This window comes from Streptopelia decaocto (assembly GCF_964273445.1).
Source record: "Streptopelia decaocto genome assembly, chromosome: 2".
NCBI classification, from domain to species: Eukaryota; Metazoa; Chordata; class Aves; order Columbiformes; family Columbidae; genus Streptopelia; species Streptopelia decaocto.
The window spans coordinates 127,669,757-127,694,323 of record NC_138655.1 but is presented as its reverse complement, the minus strand read 5'-3'; the positions used below and the strand labels follow the sequence as shown (position 1 = coordinate 127,694,323).

At 38.9% G+C, this 24,567-nt stretch overlaps 1 protein-coding gene across 1 annotated transcript in view; it reads right to left on the bottom strand.

Moving 5' to 3' along the window:
- The window catches only part of JAZF1 (JAZF zinc finger 1), a 192,324-nt gene that overhangs the window by 65,764 nt on the left and 101,993 nt on the right, over window positions 1–24,567 (bottom strand). The window contains exon 2 of the mRNA XM_082046737.1: window positions 23,271–23,343. Coding sequence (XP_081902863.1) covers window positions 23,271–23,343 — 73 coding nt within the window. The remainder of the gene's footprint in view (window positions 1–23,270; window positions 23,344–24,567) is intronic.

The window sequence follows — 24,567 nt, the reverse complement described above, 5'->3', positions numbered from 1 at the left end:
CCTTCTGACTTAAAAACAAAAGTTTCTCTTTTTTCTTTGCAAGCTCAACTCCTTACTGTGATAATACTATGGACCTCCCATATACTCCAGTAAAGCTGACCTAGGAATGTTAGATAGTATAAAACCATTCAGTAGGAAAAAAATATGAAAGTTGTGTAACTAGGCATCTTTCACACTCTTGCTGAAAGTTTATCAATCTGGAAGTTTAGCATCAAAGATCAGACTAAACCTACCACATTGTTCCCTTTTCTCTTGTGCTTACACACATTCAAAAGGAATAACGAAAATACACTCAATTCACATCCACATCCAGCAAAGAGCAATATTTCTGAAGCAAACTGTAGCTGTGTCAATTAAATAATTATACTGTCAGGCTACACTCAAATCAGGTTTCAATTTGTACTCCTTAGATTATTGCAACCATGTTTAGCATCCAGAAGTGAAGATCTGTCCAGAAAATCCCATGCTGTTCCCCTCTCTGCTTGATTTATTTTTCATATACAATATAGTGCATACATCCAACATGGTTTGTATTCCACATAATGCATCTCAGGCAACGAAATCTACAGTGTCAGCTCCGCAGGATGGGTTCTTCATTTAAACTTCAACCCTATTAGCACAGCTCCACCAGCTCTCTAATATTGCATCTGTGCTCTTACATGAGAAGTAGAGAAGGGAGGGAGATTCCACAGCTGCAGAAGCGGAAACCAGAAGAGCCAGCACTGAAGGCAGGCAGTCCTCTCTGCTTTACTGCTTCCTTTCCCCTCAGTAGCACAGCACATATATAAAAGTTTGCCTTTGACCAGACTCCTCCCACGCTGCTGTAGGACCACACACCCTCCCCTGTAGCCTGTGGATCTGCTACATAGAACCAGGTTTCTGCAAAGGGATGGAGTGGCTACATTAAAAAAAAAAAGTTTTTATTGCAAAATGCTGCATTTGTTAGATTCACATGCTTAAGAGAACATATTGCCTTTAATCCTGTGTGTTTTGTTTTGTTTGGTTTTTTTTAAGTATTAGTGATATACTTATTAAAACATTTATCGGTTTTATCTGTAACTGAGACAAAGTTCACATCAGATCTAAGCTGACTAGGTTACCCAAGCTGTTCTTACAGCAGACTCTCAGAGGATTCCTCACGTGAACTTGGGTTAGTTGGCAACTGAATACTTGACGACTGATACTCCAACTTCTGGTGTTTAACAGCCAGCCACATATAACAGACAACTAGTCATCTATATCTGAGTTCCCTCTATTTTTTTTTTTTTTTTTTTTAAGTACAACACTGTTACTACAAATCACTGCAGCCAGTAAGGGCCTAGGAAACACTACCTCGTAGCAAAGAAGTGGTGATGGAAGAGAAGCATCTTAGCCCTATGCAACAACATTGTCCTCCTTTCAAAGAAAATAACCAGGGCCCTGCAGCAGCAACCTCCAGCTCACACACAGTCTTTACGGCTGCTAAGTACCGAACATCATCTGAAGACTGACAGGGAAGCATCGAATTTCTCCCACTGACCGCTTATAAAGCCACAGCTTTGCTTTTGCAATGTTCTGCTGTCTGCAGCATTGGAGATCTGAAAAAATCCACAGCTGGTGGAGTCCCTCTGCAGCAGCGCCAGAGCTTGGGTTCTTTTAATAAAACTGTATCAAACACTCCCAAACAATCCTAACCTTGGCTTCCAATACAGGATGTGCTTACTGCCCTTTCAACTGATCCCAGCAGGTTTCTCAGGTGGCAAAAAACACTGCAAAGTCTTGCTACCTGAGACAGAATAACCCTATGCTGAGGTACTGATTGTGGCTTCAGGTGAATGAACCGCAGCTCTCAGGAAAAGCATCTGGGGATTCTGGTGCTTAAGGAGCAGAAAATGAGGCAGCAACAAAGGTTGGTCATGGCTTGTGCTGGATTTCATAGGGTGTCTGCCAGCAGGTTGTGTGAAGCCATTACTCTCCTCTACGAAGCACTCGTGAGAACATGTCAATCTGAAGAGTACGTCCACCTCTGCAACTCCAACAAAGAGGGAAAGTAATAAATGGGAGCGGGTTCAGCAGGGAAGCACTAAGATGGTGAAGGTTGGAATGTGCAAGATGTGAAGCGGCTGAGCAAGCTGGCTGGTTTTGTCTGGCAAGGAGGCTGGACCAAGCTCTCCTTGCAGGAGTGTGAAGATCAAAAGGGCAAAAGTCCACAGACAGCAGTTTTAGCACAGAAAATTTCAATTTTATATCAAGAAAAAAGGTTTCACAAGAGCACTTCTGCACTGGAAAAGGCTGCCCAAAGAGACAAGGTCCTGATCACAGAATCACAGAATCGACTGGGTTGGAAAAGACCTCAGAGATCATCAAGTCCAACTCCAGTCCATTTATTAGATCATGGCACTAAGTGCCATGTCCAATCTCAGTTTAAAAACCTCCAGGGACAGTAAATCCAGATCAACCCCATCTAACTTGGAGGTTAAACCTATTTGGTGCCAGTGGCTGGACTACAAAACCTCTTGGAATCCTTTGTAACCTGAATTACTCAGTGTCTAAAAGAGGACAGATATCCCTCCTTCTCTAGAAGAAAGAGAGGTTGTCCTAGCATCTCCCTCCCAATAGCAACACTTAGATATCAAATTCTGGATCTCACCTTAAAACCAAGCTATTAAAACTCAAGTGCCTGAAATACTGATCTGTGATTAAAGAATAGTCCTAGAAAAACCACTTTAAAACTTCCACCGTATTCTTCAGTACGTCAAGAGCCCCAGCTTCCTGCCAAGGTCTGGGTAATAGGATTACCCAGGCTCTATCAATTACTCTATCAAAACAGAGCTCCTCTTTGATGTTAAGTACTTTAAGATCCCCATATGGAAGGCAAAAAAAGTTTAGCCTGCTCTGCTACATGTAAAATGTTACCTAGTGAGAGACTAGTGTACATTATTTTCTTAGCACTGTATTTCTCCTCTGCGGTTTCATTATGTGACATTTTCATTCATTCCAATATAAAATAAGTTTCAGAGTATTCAGAGTTGTAACACACAGAGACATTCATCACCAGCCTAATACATCTCCTGTGTAGTAGCTTTATTATCTTTTCAAAGCAGAGCTGTAAAAATAGAGAAACTGTGATCTTTCATGCTATCCTTTAATAAAGTTATTTTAAAAATGCTATAAAAATGGTTTCGGGTTTGGTTCTTTTTTTTTTCCAAGCTACAGCTTAATGCAACTAACTCTTGTACATCCAAAACAGTAAAGTCTGAATAAGTAGTTTTAAAAGTCCCTGTGGACTTGTAATCTAGCAAGAGCGAAGAACTCTAACCACTAGAGACAGAAATGGGAAGGAATCCTGAGTTTCAAGTTACAAAACATGCTTGTTCTTTTGTCATTCTGACGGGGCACCGCCTTGCAAAATACTCTCACTTATGTGGTAAATTTTAAATGTCTTTTCCTGTATGCCAATATTTACGTATTTAGGGCAAGGGTGAAATTTTAAATTTTTTTTTCTCCTTTTTCTTCAGGCTCAGTATCTGCCTAATTCCTCATCCACTTAATGAGTATTTTACCCTTACCAAGACTGTGTCAATGTTACACAGTCTTAGTAGACCGGTGTCCTCTTTCATGCAGAGCATGAAACGGACCAGCCCTGGAGGGCGAGCATCTCATCCTCTCTCAAGGCAAGCAGCGGGCACTTAAGGGCAGAGCGCCTTGAATTTCATGGAGGGAACGTGCTTCCAGCCACACAGGCTGACACTGTTCCCGACCCTCCACTTCTGCAGATCACAGAATCACAAAATGTTAGGGACTGGAAGGGACCTCAAAAGATCATCTAGTCCAGTCCCCCTGCTGGAGCAGGCACACCTAGATAAAGTTACACAGGAAGGTGTCCAGGCGGGTTTTGAATGTCTCCAGAGAAGGAGACTCCACAACCTCCCTAGGCAGCCTGTTCAGCGTTCTGTTACCCTCACTGTGAAGAAGTTTCTTCTCAAATTTAAATGGAACCTCCTGTGTTCCAGTTTATACCCATTGCCCCTTGTCCTATCATTGTTTGTCACCAAGAAGGGCCTGGCTCCATCCTCATGACACTCACCCTTTACATATTTATAAACATTAACAAGGTCACCCCTCAGTCTCCTCCAAGCTAAAGAGACCCAGCTCCCTCACCCTTTCAACAAAGGTACATCCACACATTTATAGCTTTCAAAAACCATCACTTTCAAAGATAGATCTGAAACCTCAACTCAATTTGGAGCAAAGCCAAAGGGTTACAAAAATCCACACTGGTAATAAGAACAGTAATGGACAGCAGGCTTCAAACCTGGTCTGGTCATTACATGCTGTTGTTTGTCCTGGTCTCCTCAGGTGGTGGCAACACATACTGATTGAAGAGAAAATAGTGTAATTGAGTTACATGCAACTTTCCCACCTACACCTTGGGCTCGCACTTCCAGACACAAGTCTGCCAGAACTGTGCAATGCCCATGACAGGAGGCGCAGCTGGGGTATTTGCATCCGCTGAAGTCAGGCTAGAAGAAAAAGTTGTTCTAACTGGAGATGATTCATTGGTATAAAACAAGTACTATTGCAACAGACTTTTACCAATCCAGCAGGAAAAACAGCCTTCAGCTCTGTATGAAGCAACCACCCACCCACTCGCAGTGTCACAGGGTCAGCACACTAGTGGGCTTTGTGCAGCCACTGACCCAAAGCAGGAGACGCTTCTGCTGTTTTCTGAAGATTCTCAACATTTTTCAACTTTCTCCCCCAACGAAAACTAAAATTAGAACAGTGAAAACAGACTAAAACTGGCATCTCATTAAGTTCAATTTTAAATCCATCATTTAATGGGTCTTCATAAGAAATTTCATCAAGGGCTTGAGTAGATTCCTTCCAGAAAGTTCAATAGGAAACTACAGGCTTTTGTACTAAGTGTTGGTTTGGGCAAACCAAGGTCTTCATAAGAAATTGATACAGGTGAGAAACATTTATAATCTATATCAGGGAAAACAAGGACACATATCACTCTGAAGCAGCTGGACCTCTGACAAGGCCACTGGCCTGAATTAACCACTCAGAAGTAATTGAGACAGATGTGATCAGCACCCCACCACAGCCTGTGACCAAACCTGTCCAAGTGGTGGCCAAAGGGAGACGGTGACTGTTTTCTTACGGTGCTGCGCTGTACAAAGTGAGTTCCTCTGAAATCACCGCTGAGCTGAGGCTGTTTGGCATACTGGAAGGCGGCACGTTTCATTGTTATTAATATTAGCAGTTGTGAGGCAGATCCTTCTTTCCCCCTTCCAATCTACCCTTCCCCCCCCCCCCTTTTTTTTAAATCAGAGCTATTCTGAACTTTCAAAAATGAAAACAATTTATCAAAACAAGGACAAAATTTAGCTCATACTTTATTGAACCCTTTAATTGAGGGGGAAAAAAGATGAATTCATTCACTTTTATTTTTACATCTGGTAAAAAGTATGGAATTCAGGTATTTTGTGCCAAGTTTTGACTAGAAATGATTTTTTACATCCAAATAATGGATGACTAGGGAAATGGAGTGGCTTAAAATGCAAATGTGGGGATATTAATTATTGTTGTTATTGGGACACTTACAAGAATATTATGGCACTATTTTTGAACCAGTAATGTCTAATCTTTTAAAACTACTGTAACAAAAATACAACTAGAGTAAAAATAAGCATTAAAAAAGTGAATTCCCATAATGTTTTAGTTTGTTTTGTCTGAAAATTTATTTGAAGTCTGGAAATGCCTGGTGCACCTATTCAGCATTTTATAACTTAATTTGTTCAACAAGAACAGCATTATTTTAACAAGGTGAAACAATTTCATGATTAAAGCACTGCCTGCTTCATCAGTACTAAAGAGCTCACGGAAGAAATATCTAATCTTTATAAGGCAGAGACTCATAATTTAACTGCTGAGAATAAATAAAAAGCGTAATTCTTTTTTGCTGTTTTAGTGGTAGCATGTGGTGATACTGAAGTATTAGCATAAGCCAGAACTTGCTCCTACTTTTCTTTCCAGGCATGTAACAAATATCTGATGGCTATGCAAATGTCACCCAAAGCAAAGTTGTCCCAGCTGGCAAGACATACATTACAAGGTAAATTACACAAAGCTGAGGCCATCTGGACAAAAATATTCTCCTGTCAGTAGGATTTCAAGCTCACTCATTCCACAGAACTAAGGACAGTATATTAAGTGTGGACAATGATATTTTGATGTGTGGGCTTTTTACCAATCATCATTTAAAAAAATAAATGAAAATATGAGAATGGACTACGAACTAACTTTGGAATTTTCTTGGAATATAATTTTTGGAGCCTATATAGCCCGTTCTTAGTTGTATTGTATACATACCATACATTCAAGTTCATAAATGCCCATTTTCTGGCAAATGGCAAGTTCAGGGAGCCAACAGTTCTAAGCTATTGCATGACTGCCAAGCACGAAGAATTTGAAATTTGAAAGTAGTCTCCCAGCATATACATTTTCACACAGCTGTCAGTACTGCATATTTCTATGCAGGCTGTCACTATAAAGCAACCCGTAACAGAGCACCTTGATAGTTTTGTTTAAACCAGACTACCAAAGCAGAAGAAATGTGTAGGAAAATGGACAATCGAGGGCAGAAAAACGAACCAAACCTTTATAAACCACTTAGTTAGTGGAAATTTCAGTATTTAATCCACATTAAATCGCCCGTCATGTCCAGTCTTGAAAAACTAATCTCTATGTTACGTATTATGGAATTTAAAGTAACATCTGTTTCACTAAAATTAAATTAGCATACTTCTATTTGATTAGCTTATTAACTATAATTCTCAATATGCTGCAGGAACAGACAGCAACTAGAGGGATGCAGTTGACAACACCACCTGTCTGATATAAAGTACTTTTTATCATAGACGTGGAGGGATCTGTCAGCAGTCAGCCAAAGCATCTGACAGATTAGGAAGGGATACAGGGGCAGAAAAATGACTCGCCTCAGATCGCAAAGCAGGTAATTGATGGGATGGGGAAAAGAACCTGTGCATCTTGACTCACAGCTTCACACCTTTGCTAATAGCTTTTCCCAAAATCAAATGATGCAAGGAAAGAGCAGCTTGTAACTTGTGCTACATTAACAGAGACGGTATTTGAGGAAAAAGGTATTTAGCTATTTTACATTTAACTCGGAATATTTATTATACTCATTTTCCATAGGAAACATTTCCCATTTCATCCCCACATGAGGTAATCAGAAGAACAGAAAGTGTACATTCATCTTGGCTACTGTCAGTAATTTTCTCTTTAGTAACAGTGACTGAAACAGTCTTCAACAAAAGAAGGTAAAACAAAGGGAATTTAATGCAAAACACCTCCCTCCCTCTGCAGCTTACTTGGAAGCATTTGAAAGATAGATATTCTTAGTCTCAAAGTTATAATGCATGAACGGGGTAAAGAGCGAATATGGGCTCCTTGTAGACCCCACTCTCCTTTCACTTTTCTGTCCTGTCTGGCAAGATCTTATACTCCTCCTCACAGCAATGAGTCTTAGATATCCTGTCGCCACCTCTTAACCTGCATGACACTTCTTAAATCACATAGCGTCTCATAAAATCTAAAATCACAGAGCATCTCACCAAATCAAATCTAAGTCATCAGCTCTGTCCCTGCTGTTTCAATGCCCTGAGAACTACTAGAAATGCTATAAAGTTATTCAGGGAAAAATACACCACAGAGGGAGAGTCCGAGTTGCATTAACTTCATTTTCACAGCAAATCAGGAGGGGAAAAAAAAAATAAATAAAAGACTACAAATATGAGTCAGGTTGCAAGAGCTACAAGGCTAATGGCCAGTGTTTACAACTCTGAGATGCTTTGGCTGAACTGCTGCTCAGGGATGATCTGGTTTTGTTCTCCTCAAAGATGTACCACAGACATAATCATGGAAACGCTCCTTTCTGTGAACTGTTGCTCTCATGTAAAAGCCTCGTCAGTATGCCATCTTTCTGTATGTACAGCATTTAGACTTTATATCGTAAAGTAAATGTTAATTTAATTATCTAGCCAAGTCTTCAGCATCTGTCACTTGAAAACTGTGGTTATCGTCCAGATACCATGGACTAGTTGTTGAAAGTTAGCAAAAAACTTTTGGCTGCAAATGAAATAAGCACACAGTCCCATCTATAGACTCACAGTTCAAGACTGATAGCATTCATCCCTTTCGATAACATTAGCTGCCATGGCTACCATGGGATCCCCAGTCCCAGTTTCAGCTACACAGACTTTGCCTGACTTTGTCTGCAGCGCGCTGTATCTTCAGGTGGAACAGGTGCCGAAGAGACATAACTGGAAGATTTGAGAGGTTTCTTGGATATCTGGGTGATCATTCTTACTTGAACTTCCTCCTAGAACTGTTGCTACCTTACACTTCTTGACAGCTCCCACTGATGTGAAGACAGCATTATATTACAGCAAGGCACTTAATTTCTCATAGAAGTTTAGTGAATTCCCCAAGGACTAACCAGTAGTTCTGGGAAGAACTGCAAGAAATGCCAAACAGAAGGCTGTAGAGTTTTCCATCAGATGATACAGACAGAAAATAAATTGCCTATGACCAGCAAAAATAATGGAAACCTGCTTTCTCTAAACTCCTACATGCCAAGGCTACCCCAGGGCTGCACTGCCAGACAGCATTTAGCAGCTGAGTCCTTTCCCTCAGTACCCAGAACATTCATTTGGGTCCTTCTTGCCCAGCCAACAACTTATTAGATGAAGATTAGATTAATTTTTCTAACTTTAAAGACCTCTACCCTACTGTTAAACTTAGTAAAAAATAGCCAGCAGATTCCACAACTCTGATTGGCACGAAGTATGGTGGGTTCCCAGAAAACAGGCTTCTTACATATGTTTTGGGATACCACTTTTTATTTACTATTGAATTTTCTTTTGCCAAATACATTTCCATACCCTTTGGAACTAAAACTGAAGTTCAGTGGCTTCAAGTGATAGCCAATTTCAGCATTGGTGACAGAGAAATAAAAAGGGAACTATTTATTAGTGGCATTACGTCAGAAGTCCTGGATTTTCAAACATGCATCCATGAGACCTCTCCCGTGACACAGTGCTCAGAAGGGAGAGCTGCAAGCACCAATCCCAGCAAGTATCTTCTGAGGATGAGGAAACCAAGTTTTTAAGTGACACCCAGCAGCGAGATTATATTTCCTAGAGATGACTCAAAATAGAAAGCTTTCCTTTTACATCCACTCATCAGGATCCAGAAATAACCCTTCAATGAGAAATTTAGTGCCTCCCTTCTCTAGCTGCCAAAATGAGATCCTGGTTCCCACCCAACACACTGAAGGACTCTTCCTGGACTCAGTTTGTGTATCCTCTCCTTTCAATTCTCTTTTCTTTATGTTTCAGACATAACGCAGCTGATCTAGTCTTTTATTCCCCCCAAATACTCATATCATGCAATTAAAATTTCTCCCTCATTTTCCCCTGGCTTGCAGAAATCCTCCACAATCCTCCCACGTTTGTACCTGCAAGGGGAAGCTATCCTCACTTTTGCTCATCAGCCTCTCCCTGTCCTCTCCTGCACGGCCCAGTCCTGACACTCACACCGCAGCCTGGGAATGACCAAGTGGGAGCTCCTCCAGCGTGATGGAGAACCTGCCCACACCTGTCTTTGCATGCTTTTGGGTGCACAACCGTCTCTTGCTTTCTGTCTCCTTCCTACCTGATGATGCTGTCAAACCACTGACCACACCTGAGTTTTTAAATCACTTTACCATGGTTCACTTTCACTGGAGTTTGAGCAAGCGATGTCCAGTTTTTAGGGAAGTCACCAGGAGTATGAAATGACTGAAGGCTGAAACCATATGAAACCAATACATTTCTTGTGGTTCTTTCAGTGCACGGTAAGTGAGCACAGATTGGCTGCAAATTCAAGCCAGACTTACAAACCTCAGCAAATGTTCTTGTGAACTTCATCCAAACTTCAGGTTTGTTTCATCCAGTTTCAGGTTTCATCGTGAAAGTTGCGCTGTGCCCTACATGCTGCCCCAATAAACGACGTCTCAAACAAAATGAGGACATCAGCAAAAATTAAGAACTCTTCAGACAGCCATGTTTTAGTTTTATACCATATGTGAGAACATGCATTGACAAGCAGTATGCATACAATTACTGCTGCTACAAATCAAAAATTGTTTGCGGTTAATGGACTTTATTACCATTTTTGCCAAGAAACTATTTTCAAGAAATATGGATGAAATACCTCTGTGCTGTAGTTCTTTTCTTTTCCCATCATAACAATTTACTATGAAACTGTAAGCCTTTTCATCACAACACTTGCACAAAACCCCCAGCATGTTTTTCAAACATTTGGGATGTGAAATAACTAAGCCCAAACTTTACTGAAGCGGTACTGTCTGCCTGCATTTACCATCACTGAGGTAGCAAAGGGAAAGGAAAAATAGTAATGAGGTAACTGAACATCTTTTATGGATCACATTAATGTAAAGCCAAAATACACTTAATTGTCTAACTCACTGAACATTTGACATATTTTCTTATAAAGCCTGTAATACTGGCTATGTTTCCTTACTTCAAAATCATATTAAAACAATAATTAAAATAAAAAAGCCCTAGACTTACTATACTTTTGGGAAAGGATGTAGGTTGTTATTTTATATTGCATATCATTTAAGCAAAATCTTGTAAATTTTGTAGTTGGAAATAAAAAATAAATCTGTGTTGCAGCCAGTTTTGGGAATTGGTTAATCTGTGCAAAAAATATTGTTAAAGAAATAATAAGCTTCATAATATTAATGTTCCAAGCCATGCAGGAAGATAAGTCAACTCTGATCTCTCTCACAAGCAACATGCTGAGATGACTGAAGTTAGTCCTCATTTATGAAGATGTGATTTGTAAAATGAAAAAAAGCCAATTACAAACTGTGACAGGAAGTTTCCCATAACAGATTTTGAGGTGGATACACCTGAAGTCAATGTACTATTCCAGCCAAGGGCCCTTACTGGACTGGCCCTCAGTCTAAAGGGAAATCACTGTTGACTGAAAGGGATGTGTGCTGGTTTACAGTAGAGCTGTGGCACTGTCCGCAATTTCCAGCCTCGCTGTGCTGAGTTACACTGTTCTAGCTTGAACCAGATGGACAAAATCAAAACTACCAGCAACATTTCACAGGCCCTTACAACGTACGCTGCAAATGATCAATTACATGCATGGGACCTTAGATGCCCGTAAGAATAAATGAGGTTGCACTACATGAAGTATTAAAAGTTAGGAGTTGTTACCTATTGATTGTATATTTCTTCTGCTAGCACAAGGAAAAATACATTAATTTTATATAACTACTCTACAGGTTTCTAAAACCCCTTTTTCCAGCTTTCTACATTAAATGCTGAACAAGAACAACAAGAAAAAGGGAAGCTTCTGGGTGCATAATGACTAAGAACTGTGAAAGAGAAATCAGTAGAAAAACTATTAAAAATAAAGGGCTATGTTTTGCATGGCAAAATTAATGGGAACAAGAAACCTATGTATTCTCCCCCCCCAAACTGTGATTTTTACAGTATATTTAGCAGATTATAAGAATTACGTTTAGCAAGAACTGTTTTTTTCATTATTGAAAATGGAAACACTCTTCCTTGTCTTTTTATTAGAGCTGCTATATAGTACTGGGTGCAAAATCAGAGCATTTCTAGGATCTCAACATAGGTAACAGTATTTCTGTAGTTGGTCAAATCCTAAAGATCACGTTAAAAGCATAAGCTCAAAGTTTCAGTGCTGGAAATATTCAATACAGGCTCTTAAATTCAAGCTCTGCAGTTATAAAGTCAGCATCAACCCTGATAATCCTCTCTACAGAGGACAGAAACTGTTCAGCTACCTCTTACAAAGAGCATTGCCCAACTGACCTGGTTTAAACTGCTTAACAACTTCTGTTAAATAGCAACCTTTTAGAAATGGCATGTGAGCAAATGAAATAAGAAACAGTAGAAAAGTCACACAGAATCATACATATATACATAGACTCACCTTAAACAGAGGGATGTTTCACACTGGAAGTAAACGCAGGGAAGGAAACTGCTTTCAAACCAACCTGTGGTTTTGTTGAAATTACTTTATATTGTGTGTAGCAGCAGGGGAACTTACTACCACAGCTTGTCAAGGAATGCACCACCACCACAGAAGCCATGGGTGAACTGGATAGTAACAGGAACAGTCTTGCTATCCACACTACAAAACAAGTAATAAAACCAACCTATCCCCACAGCTCATGAGTTCTTGTGAGAAGTTACTGATTCAAGGCACATGGCCAATCCCCAACACTGATGGTGGCAAATGTGAAACATTACTTGTAGGCAGCTGTGGAACAAACTGTGTCTTCTGCACCTCCACCCAGAGTGCCCCTTCATCAGCTTGTAAGGATGCACCAAGGTTATACGCTCTCCTCAAAGCCAATAAACTGCTGCACTGCCCAGCCAGCGACAGACGGGACGCAGGAGACAGTGGCAGAAGCCTCAAGAGGCTGAGGGCAGCAGGAAGAGCAGAGAAGAAAGCAGGAGCAGAAGCCAACTACAATGTGTTAGTGATCCTTGAGCTTCACTTCACAAAACAGACTGCAGGCCTCGTTATGACAGTTTCATTAGAAATAGGGATTAACACACCTGACACATTAAGAAAGGCCAGGAAAAGATTACAGGGAGGAGAAGCTGGAAGAACACCACCACCACCACACCCCAAAACCTAAATTCAATTATTTCAGCCTAACAGTATTAAAAGAAAGAGGAAAATCACTCCAATCTTCACAATTCCCTGTAGTATATCACAGCAGTAGGTACCAAAGAAATAACAGTATGTTGAAAAAAGAAGGTCACGCTATTACATGAGAAAAAATGTAACGTGGGCTGCCATGCAAACTTAGGATGATAAAGCTAATCTCACCAAAATACTTCTCCATGTCAGTGCAGGTGGAAGTCCCAAGGCTGTAGACCCCGTACCCCAAACCATGGCTGCCTCCCTCTCTCTTAGAGTGTCTTTCACATGCATTGCAGAAGGTACTCGCATTAGAGATGACTAGATATTAGACAGCCACATAAGGCAAACCCACAATGATTCCTCTGCAAATCAAGAACAAATCAGCTGTGTCTACCCCTGTGGACCACCTACACCTGTAGATGGAATTACTGTTGTAATTATTTCCATCTCTGCCTGTATCCTCATATGCCATTTGGGGAAAAAAAGATATGCTTGAATTTCTTTTTTATTTAATAGAAACAAACAAATGTCCAACAATAACAAAGAAAAAAACCCTTTCTCACTTCTCTGGGGGGAAAAAAAAAAAATCTAATGTCTGCAAATGCATTGTTTCAGGGAAACCAAGATTCAGAAAGTATTACATCAACCTAGTTGTACTAGAACTGAGCTGAATTAATTGAATAAAGCCTCTCTTCGATAGCATTTGTTTGCTGAACCAAGCAAGCTCTTTGACTGTTTCAGGCTGCCTTAATCCAGCCTAGGCCACTTAAACAATGTGTAATGCAAACATACACAACAGCTATTGTTAAAATGCATTGAATTAGATTTTAGAGTGAGGCTTTAAGAACTCAAGTGTATGTAACTGTCCACCTGTATTCACAAACATGTTCAACAGCTGTATATCAGAAGTAGCCCAGGTACGCACACCAGTTTCATGGTATTATTTCTACTTGATCAGCAGATTCTTATAAATTGTCTTCACTTCCTGTGGTGGGGACAAGAAGCTTCAGAAAAATCCAAGGAAAAGACCAGAGCGATCTATCCTGTTTTTGCATTCATAATAACAAAAATCTCAAGGTAGACCCACAGTTTTGCGTATGTCTCGACACTGCTGAAAAATTATTTTCTGATTATGTGATGCCGTACTATCTTAGTAAAAATATCTAGATAAAAAAAAAATTCACAGATGATGTGGCAGAGCTTCCTTCTCTTAGCACTAATAGCACTTTGCTAGCTTATGAGAGCAGCTCCAAAGGAAAATCAAAAGCCAAATAAAATACAGTTACACTGGAACAATTTCTACTTACTTCTCTTTTGATCATATTAAAAGTCCCTTTACTATATAATGGCTGCTCACAATCAAGGCAGACAAGCTTCATGAATGGCTTGGCATTATATATATCCTTACTGGTCTTTTGTACTCTTTATGTTTTGTATCCACCAGTTGCTTTCAGCTGAATTCAGCTTTAACCTTCATGTTGTTTTGCACTCCCATGGCACAAAGCCTGGAGTTGGGATTCCAGTGCACAACACAGGTTCCCTCCAGCTCTGCACCGAAAGTGCTGGGTGACTGTTATAACCTGTGTTATTCCCATCATAGATGGTGGAGAACCATCCTCAAAAACATTTTGCTCAATGGACAGCAAAACGCCCTTGTCAGCTGCTGAACGCACACGCGGCTTCATTGGGAACATAAGGGAAGATGCCAACTCAGTCAAGCTTTCCACCTGGTCTCCATTTCTTGGGACACTGGAGTATTGCAGAGGAAGCGGTGGGATAATGAATGCGTCCTTGCAGGATATACAAGCTTTCTCTCTGGCTCAAAATCAAACTGAGAGGTCAACCCAACCGCAAAAATATTTAATGAAAATTAAGGCTGAGACTAATACTTTGGAGTAGATTTTATGTAGCGGAAGATGACATCAATATTCTTTCCTCATGAGCCAAGTTCTCCAGCACTAAGAATATTCTCTCATCTGCACTTAATCTGTGGACTAGGCTATAGGCTGTCCTAAAGCATGACCTGGACAGCCTTGGTATGCAACCTCCAAACTGCAGCCCTACTTCTGAATGTCTACAACAACATACAAAGACATATTTTGTGCTGCAACTCTAATTTGTTATGTGGCCTTTCTGCTCACAGTCCCCATCCCTCATTGAATAGGCCAGACTTTGCAAATGATGTGTGAGAGCTCTTACCGCAAGCGTTATACGCCAAAATGAGAATGAGGGAGAAGGGAGGGAAACATCAAATGCCCATAGACACTTCAGGAATTATTTCAGAATGTAGTCTGTTACATTTTAATAAAGTCTGAACTAGTGGGATATTCATTACTGGAAGGAATCTTAAGAATATACAATATACTAACATATCTAAAAGCTAATAGAAGGAATAAAAAGTAATGTAATCATTTTCATTTTGAACTACTAAATTTATTTTATAATAGTCTTGCTGTAGATTAATCCTATGCATGTTTTTGTTTTTTTTTTTTTTCAATAAACGGGTTGCATTACCATGAAATATTGTTACCTTTTTTGAAAATCAATAAAATTAGAAAAAGAAGCACAACTACTTTTGTACAAAATACTGATGATAAGTAAACTTCAGAATCCAAAAATCAGGCCACAGTCGGTGAACATTAACAGTACCTGGTCTGGACCACCTCAGGATTCCAGGGATGGTAAGTTTGCCCAATCCATAAGTTGTCAGGTGTAACTCAGATGGTCACAACAAGCTTTTAGCAAATCACTGGACAGCAAAGGTCTTTCCTAAAAAGTTATCTACTTACTCCGCCTGTAATTGTGCATATAATGTTTTGTTATCATTGTTAATGGTGATTTAAGCAAAAAAACACCATATCAGGATAGGAGGTAACTAGCTGTATAGAGCAGCCATTTCTCTGAGTGGTAAGATAGGAAGAACAGCCAGTTTTCAGCCATTTTATCTCAGACTGTACTTGAAAGAAAACTAATGCACAAATGTAAAATTTTTGCTCATCCTTCACCCTAAAATCAAAGCATAATGACAAGTTGCCACAAATTCTTATTTCTGCAGAGGATATGAAACTGGCACATTAGTGTGCTTTTCAAATAGCTTTGTGAGTATGTTAAATAACTGCAATATAAAGAATGAACTTATGTTATTATCAGAGTCTAATAAGGACCTCATTGTGCTATCACACACAGAAATAGATACTGAGAGAGCTGTTACTCCAAATAGCTGACAGTGAAATATCTGAGTACTATTTTTTCGTACAGCAAACACAGTCCTTCTGAGAGCACTACTACCTGCTAATGATCAAATTTAAACATCACAGAAAATGAATGCACTCCTTCTTAGAGCAAAGGATACTGAAGAATTTCTTCCCTCCCTTCCCAAAATGAAATGACCTGTGCGAGAGACCTGTGCAGAATGTGGAAATTGAAACAGGACCAGCCAAGACAAAAAACAGCACCAGAAAGACAAGATGATTTTTTCACCAATTTTGACGTGCCACATTGACCAAAGATGAGGAAACAGGGATAAAGACAAGAATCCTTAAGTCTTGAGGATTTATACTGACAACTGTAGTGTTTGCTAACTAAACTACACACACAGAGGTGTACATACACACACTTACAGGAACGATGCTGACTTGGCAACGCTTCTTTTCACTTGAGATTCATGAGATGGATTTTTTTCCGTCTGAGTCTTCCGTATGAGCATTGCCAGAAGAAAGCTAATTACCTCTCAATTAAAAACAAAAAAACAACTCCACAACTATAGTACATTCTTTCAGTGTCCTACACATTTTAATTCACCATGTAATTTTTATTTCAGGGCATGGCATTAGGGCTTTTCCTTAAAATGCCAACTTGCTTTTTGATCTTTACTGCTGACATGAAATAAAAGAGCTGTACATTACATAAATCTTCAGTTTTGCTTAGCTTAAAACTGATAAAAAAGAAAAAGAGAAAATAAAGCCAGCTGCATAAATCCTTCCAAACCAAAAGGCATTTCCCCTACCCTAGCTAACATGCATTTCTGCACATCTTGTTTGAATTATCATCTGAAGTTTGTCTTGTTCCATCTCCAGAACAAGTCAAACAGCAGAGCATAAAGATATGGCTACATGAATAAAAACACATGATCTATGTGGTCACTGCAAACCTAAAAAGAAGCTCTGACAGAAAAGTATCATCTGGCAATTGACATGTTACTTTGATCCCTTTGTTTCTGTATTCTGTCACACGCATTCAATCCAGCAGCTACTGGAAGCATCGGCATGCACCTTCAACCTGATGAGCAGGGGATCACTGAGCTTTTACAGAGCTGTGACATGGAATTCAAATAAGACACTATCATGTTACAGAAAGGAAAAGCTGAATTTTAAGACAAAGGGCAAGAACTGCGGCACTAGGCACTGTAAAATGTAGCAAGTCTGAACAGGTGGCACAGCAATAGTTTATCAGATTCACCAGCTGGGATTTTCTTGTGCATAAACACCTGATCTCCAGTATGATTGCTAAAATGGGAAAGTCTTTCTTTTCTCTACCCTTTTGCTTCTGAATCATGATGTGGGAATTAAGATAGTGTATGCTATACTGAAAAAAAAAATAGGATGGAGTTCTTTTAGTTACTACTTTTTTTTTTTTTTTTCACATTTTGCTTTTTTATTCCAAAAATCAAATTACCTATTTTGAGATCAAAAGCTCAGTTTTCAGGGGTTTTATATATTTATTTGTAGCATGCCTCAATTAATCTATAATGTACCACCAATAATACACCTTCAAAGTCAAAATCTCAGGCCTCGAAGTCTGATCTTACGCTTATCAGGTGAATCCTGCAGTAAGTACTTACTTTAGAGGAAGGTGCTCACTGTTTCAGAATTGTTCAATTTTGAAAACACCTTCTGAAAGAGCATCCATTAAGAAAGCAAGCAAAGGGAAACAACCTTACTTCTCTCCACACTCATGGCTTTGATTCCAAACTGTGCCTCAAGGACCATTTCAGTGACACTACACAAACATCAAGAGGCAAAAGAAGATAAATTATGTCCCACCCCAAGCCAGTTAATAGTCTTATGATTAAAACAGTCCTAAGGGATCAGAGAGGAGGACGCTGAATCTTGGCCTTCCACAAGTTATTCAAACAACTTAATGCTCATGCTCTTAGAAAAAAGAACGCAACAAGATCTGCACTGCTGCTGAGAAAACGTTCTATAGAGCTTTTGTAGCACATCCAGTTATTATGTATGACTTCTGAGAGGCTACAGTTGTTCTTATTAACTACTGCTAATAGCTTAGCCCAGAACCTATCGTAGCAGAACCACAGGAAAAAGTGCAATATGTTGCAAAAGCTGTGGATGCTGCTAGGTAGCTTTATCATAAACCCCTGTACTGACAGAAAGCGTGTTTAACTGTTAAAATTAAATCCATACACAGAACCCATTGTCAGAGGAAACCCAGTGAACACCCAGCAGAAGATAACTCTAGTGATAAAGAATGGATATGGATAGAAGTGGCCAATAGCAAGAGTGAACCTCCTGTATAGAAAGGAGTGAGAAACACTTTAAATTTCTATCCAGCACTGAGCAAAGTACCTTAAAAAAAAAAAAAAAAGTTAGGGCCAAAGAAATAAAGGACCTGTCACGTGGCTTGGATGCTCTTCTAAGAAACCCCATGGATGTAGTCAAAGGGCACTGCCTCCAAATCCAAAACATTCTTCTTGTTATTGCATTAGTAATATAGCGCACACTAAATATATCACTACCTAAAGACTTACCACTTTTAAAAATAACTTTCAAATGATCATTAAATCCTATGGTGTTGGCTGTTAATTTTACTCCTGGAAAAAATAGATAATTGCAGTAGAACCAGAGTTAGTGAGCTGGACAAGACACAGGGACAGTTTGCAGTGGTTAGGACTTTACACACAATTAATTCCTTTCACAAATGCATATGCTCACATAAATGATTGATTTTACTGCTAGTGGTATTATAAAAGGAAGCCGAGTAGGGAAATTTGTTCCTATAGAAGTCAATGACCAGTGAGAGGAAAGGGGAGGAGAAGCCTGGAGCCTACAGGAATTTATAATGGTGACAGTAAAGCAAAATCCTGGTAGTTAAAAATAAAATCTGGAGGGAGGAGCAAAAATGTCAGGACCGGTTCAGAGATGTACAAGGGTAATCTTGGACTATATTCACCCAAGAATGCCATCCATTTTTGATAACAGGCTTCATTTGAGCACAAGAATAAACTTTATAGACATTTAACAGCCTCATTCAACAGACACTGAAAACGTTCACCCCACTGCGCTGTAACTGCTTGTAGGATCGATGCTTAAAACCTATTTTAGTAAACAACCTTTCTTGTATCATCTCAATTCTCAACAGAAAACCACTGCTAAAAAAAGAACCTAGGATAAATGTAATCAAAAGTATTTTGGTAGTTTTTTTTAAAGATTTTAAGATTACAACAGTCTTTGCTTTCAACATTTCTCTAATATAGCTATCATGTGATTTGCAGTAGAAGCACTATATAATTAAGGCAGCTTAGTTTCAGTTGTGGGTGCATTCTAGTTTCCTTTTTTCCCCACCATGATGAAAGTTTTTTAATCAAAGCAATTTCTGTATCTAACAAAAATGTATTTTATAGAAACAGTATTAAATGTACATTTAGTTGTTCTGTTTACAGCATATGCTGCCAATACTACAAGCTACTATTGCACTTCCCACCTTCCATTTTCAAGGTGAAAGGAATTTACTCCAATAAACTATGCTTTCTTCCTATTTCTGGTACTTACCATCTCAGAGTTGAAATACCTCCTTTAAAAGTTAACTGTAAAGGATTTTTCATTCATTAGGTTTTGGAATCAAAGCTTTTTACTTTTAGTATTTTTTTAGTATTACCTTTTTAACCAAAGGAAGTATTGGTATACCTCTGTTGTCTCCTCAGTTGTGCATATTAAACAAATTCTAGAGTATGCAAATACTGGGGAGTCTCTCTCCATTAGACTGCACCAGCTTAAAAGCCTTAACAGTACACTGGAACGCCAGCGCTTCACATTCCACAGTAATTCAGCAAACTCAAGAACCATTGCTGCCAAAGTCCCAGACTAACAGACTCAGAGGCACGAACCAGCACTATGTAGATTCCAATAAACACCAAGGAACATACTCATGTTAATAACTTAAAGCTATAAAAACTGTATCTAGGTAGTAGTATGAGCAATACCAATTATGGCAGCTAATCACTGCATTTCACTGCGATACAAAATATAAAGGTATCTCGATCCATATACAGAGGGAACACCTCTAAGAAGTAGGGGAGGATGTTGGCCCAAGCGCTCATTTGCAGCTACTCCTGACAGATCACAGCCACCCATGCACATAGTAGCACCACTGAACTCCTTACAGACAAACCACTCCTGTATTTACAGGATGGAAGCAGCTGAACTGCATCTGCTTTGGCAGTAGCGTGCCTTACTGACTCAAATTTTGACTTCTAAGAAAGGAAAAGGAAAAGGAAAGTAAGTAGAGAGCAATCATCAATACTGGGGACAGCATTAAGGCTACACTAAACTTTGTCTGAGAAAAGGATTTGCGGCAATTCAGTCAGTGCCTGATGCAAGTGTTTGATGTAGCGATAATAAACCATTAAGACCTATAATTTATATTTTGTCCACTGGCTTTAAAAGGAATGTTATCTGTCTACACGAGGATCACACACTATGGAAGCTGCATCTGTGTGTAGTTACTGAAGGCTGTAATGGCAGTAAATCTCCAGCAGAAAAAAAGAGATGGAGCCTTATCGATTCCAACATCCACAAGGTTGTTTCAGAACTTAAAGGCATATACGATACTGCTGTTATCAATATGCTTGAGAAAATAACCAGGAATAGAAGGGAAATGGAAACAAGAGTATGTTTCAGGTTGGAAACAAAGACTCCTGTACCCTTCCGCCTCTACTCTCTGCTTTACTGATACTTTATCCTCCCAGCTATCAAACCAGACAACCCAGATTTATATTTTGTTTTAGCTTATAATGGCCACCATACAACAGGGCATAAAGCACACCCACTTAATCTTTCTACCACAACATATATTAAGTGTGCATCCTATCATACAATTTTGGCAGTCCCTGAGAGTCAGAAGTCCCTATTTTCCCAGGCTCCACGAAAGCGTATGGCCCACACAGAACATATTGAATATACAAACTTGCAGAGGAAGATTGTTTTAAGGTCTGGAACTCACAGCAGGAACAAAGCTAAGTTCAGTTCCACTTGGAAGTCATAAAAGCATGGGTTTAAAAAAAAAAAGTGCAGCAGTATCTGGTGTTTGAAATCTAACAGTATGCAACATGTTTATGACATGTATTAGGCTACAAAATCTGAGTTCATAGCCTGGGACAACAAAGCAGAACTCGGCTCTGGCATATGTAGTGGGAAATAGGAAGGCATGTCTTGTAGTGTAATGGATATTGCTGCTCCCGCAAGAGCTCGAGCTGCATAGAGCAGGTGGTTCAATGAAAGACATCAGCACTTCGCAAAAAATTAAAATACAATTAAAAGAGCAATTAAATAGCAGCTGGTTTAAATAAGAGTCAATTCAGATTGGGTTCTGCTGTAAGGACAACTCAATTCTGTTCTGCAGAATTATTTCTCAGAATTGAAAGGGTAAGAAAGTTAGGACAAAATAGGCAGAATAACTAAAACTGTCTCAGTCACACAGAACTCAGTTTAAAAGGGTACCAAAATCATGAAATCCAGATGAGGTATCACTTTCAAACTATTTTAAAAGTGCTCTGATTCCAAACTGGACAATCAAGTACCATGACACTTTCTGTCGTCTTAAAACAGCTTTTCCCTAATTCAGAAAAACTTCCCTCTCCCTCACATTGAGTCAAATAACCACAGAAGCAACAAGAGAAAATGCTCAAGTATATAATGGAAAGAGAGAAACGTACCAACATATACAACAACATACCAAGCCTGCATGTTGGGGGAAAAAAGAAAAAGTTTTATACATTAAATGAGATTAACAGAAATAAATGTTAAAAAGGGTTATGGTTAATTTCAAAATACACTTTAAAACTTTAAAGGGTAGAACTGTCTCCAGGAAGAACAGGAGTTACTTGCCAAGTAGGAAATCATGTCAATACCAGCTATTCTTAATCATCATAGTCTCATGCAGTGGAGAAAATGTCCTCATTTTACCAAGTGAACACCACTTCTTCCTTTCATACCTCAAAGTCTTCTCTCCCCCTGCCCTTCTCTAGAGCAAATATTCTACAAAGCCAAATGGTGGATTCCATATTTGCAAAAGTTTGTTGATTTTTTTTTCCTTTATTAACATGAAGTAGAATTAAAAAGAGAAATCTTGCATTATGAATGACCAATCAGTCTATCCTGAACTAAATTTTGGGTTAATCTGCCAGCCTTGTCAGTTTCTATCTCATCCTCCAGACAACAAAGATACAAAAGGAAACTGGTGGCCCATGTGTAAAAGCCAATAATCCTATACAGAATATTTTCCATGAAATGCACTTCCAAAATGCAACTAACTGGAACTTTCAACCACAGTACAACTGATCAAAAAACCAGTATGATGTAAAAGAGAGCAAAATAATCCCAGAATTGCAGCATGTTGATTTACCTAGAACACGAAAAAGGGTTTTAAATGAGGAATTACATTTCCTGTACAGTGTTCATTTAGGATTAGAAGACAGTTTGGGAAACGTACTGAAAAAGGGGCACTGTAACTGCACAGAACCTTGCCATCTTTCCTTTCCATGCAGCATACTCCACGGGCCATGCTCCTACCAGAGCAAAAGTAACCGGAGCTACCGCCATGGAGTTCTACAATGTGCTCAGGTGAGAGGGAAAATAAGGAGCAGGTCTCAGGCTGCTCTTTACTGTGACACAGTGTGAGACACAAGCAACCCTTCCATTCCTCCATGCTGGAGTATCCTGGCATCAGTCAATAACTGAAAAGCCAAGGCTCTGTTCTTAAATAAATGCTTTAAAAATTTGGGTTCATTTCTTAATTTTTTCAAGTTTTAGGTTATATAAGGTTGGTAAGCAAGATTCTTAAAGATACATACTGTGGTTGAAAACCTTCCAAAGTCCTGTATATTGGACTATTATCAGTTAAATTTTGCTTTTGATTGAAAAAAAAAAAAGTCTTTCTCCACCCACTTGTGTGGACTACAAGAAAGCAGAAAATTAAGCAAACACAAATTATCTTGTTTTGCAAAAGCTTTAACTTAAAAAGGTTAAAACCTCATCTCCTAAGTATTTGAGCAGTGTAGCTGAAGGGCTATTTGTGCCCTATATAAAAGTGATTAAAAAAACTGTTAAATTTTAATTCAACTGTCTTTCCTAAACAGGTGTTATCATAGTGTCATATAACATGAAACAAAACAGAATGCTTACATAAGCATACCATTTTGGCACATGCATATATACACACATTGTGCAAACCAAGATCAGCCATACCTGAAAAATGAACACACTTACCTGTTAATGTAACTTAAAGCAACATAGGTTGGTTGCTGAAGTTCTTGTTTCTCTAATACACGTGGGTCTGTATCTGAAACAAAAAATACATACACCAAATTGAGTTTTCTATATTTACACTGAAACATGTGGGACTGTACACTGCAAAGTATCATAAGCGAAGACAAGAGAGAGAAAATAGCTCAACTCAAGTTTATCCATATAGAGTATGCTTAGCATAGCACAATCTTTTGTTCATTCATTCATAAACACAGTATTGCATTACTTTGCACAAGAATTTGAAACATCAACAGTGATGTAATTTCCAACTGTCACACAAACTTTCACAATCCCCCTCATAAATATTAGTTTTCACTGCTTTCCATGATTTACAGTGTTAAAAGGATCAAGCTTTTTTCTTTCTTAATGTAGCTATTTCTAAATCTGGTTGACACATTTTGAGATGTTTCAAGAGTAATTAGATGTCTTAAGCTGGGAGTTGATACTTTTCTTCTGCATCTCTGAGTTTTGCTTTCTCCCTTCTCTACAGCTTATTTTCTGAAGCTCTCAATCAGAAAAGTCACACAAAAATGCACTTGAAGCAAAATGCTTGCCAAGCAGAGCATAGCCCACCAAAAGCCCTGAAGCAAACACAATCCAATTCCCTCGACTGCTAACTTTCCCACTCAAATGAAATAATATGTTCTCAGTCACTGTTTTCATTGTCCTTTTCAGTTAAGTTTTGCTTTTATCTAACAAAGATGCAGTCTTGGTTTAAATTTCTGAAACCAAAAGCAAGAAAGTATGCCCATAGCTTATGTATTATAGTTTTCTTATAGAAAAAAATAGGATTATTTTGAGGTTTCAAATACAACCTTGCCCTACACTGTAGAAATGCATCTTTAGGAGCTGAGCATAAACAGGCTTCAGAAGTTTGTAATGGAAAGCATGTATCATATGCCTGTGCAGATTACTACATAGCCATTAACAACATATTTCATGCATTACTTTAATAGCAATTCTGGGTGCAACTTCTGAGTTTTAACTATAAAGAATACAAACTACTTTTACTAAATGGATCCTCACAGCACTGCTGTTTTCCATCTTTTATTTCTGAGAAATATCTACTTTGCATTGGGAGTGGGAGTGGAAGAGGGGAAAGGAACTTCAAGTAATACCCATATTTTGAATTGTTGTCACTTCATCCTATAACTTTAAGCACTGCTAATCTTAAAAAGTTTATTATCTTGATAGCCACATTTGTTTGACCCCATCAGTTGCTTCTGGTGGTTTTTGTTTTGCTTTTAAAACATGATAC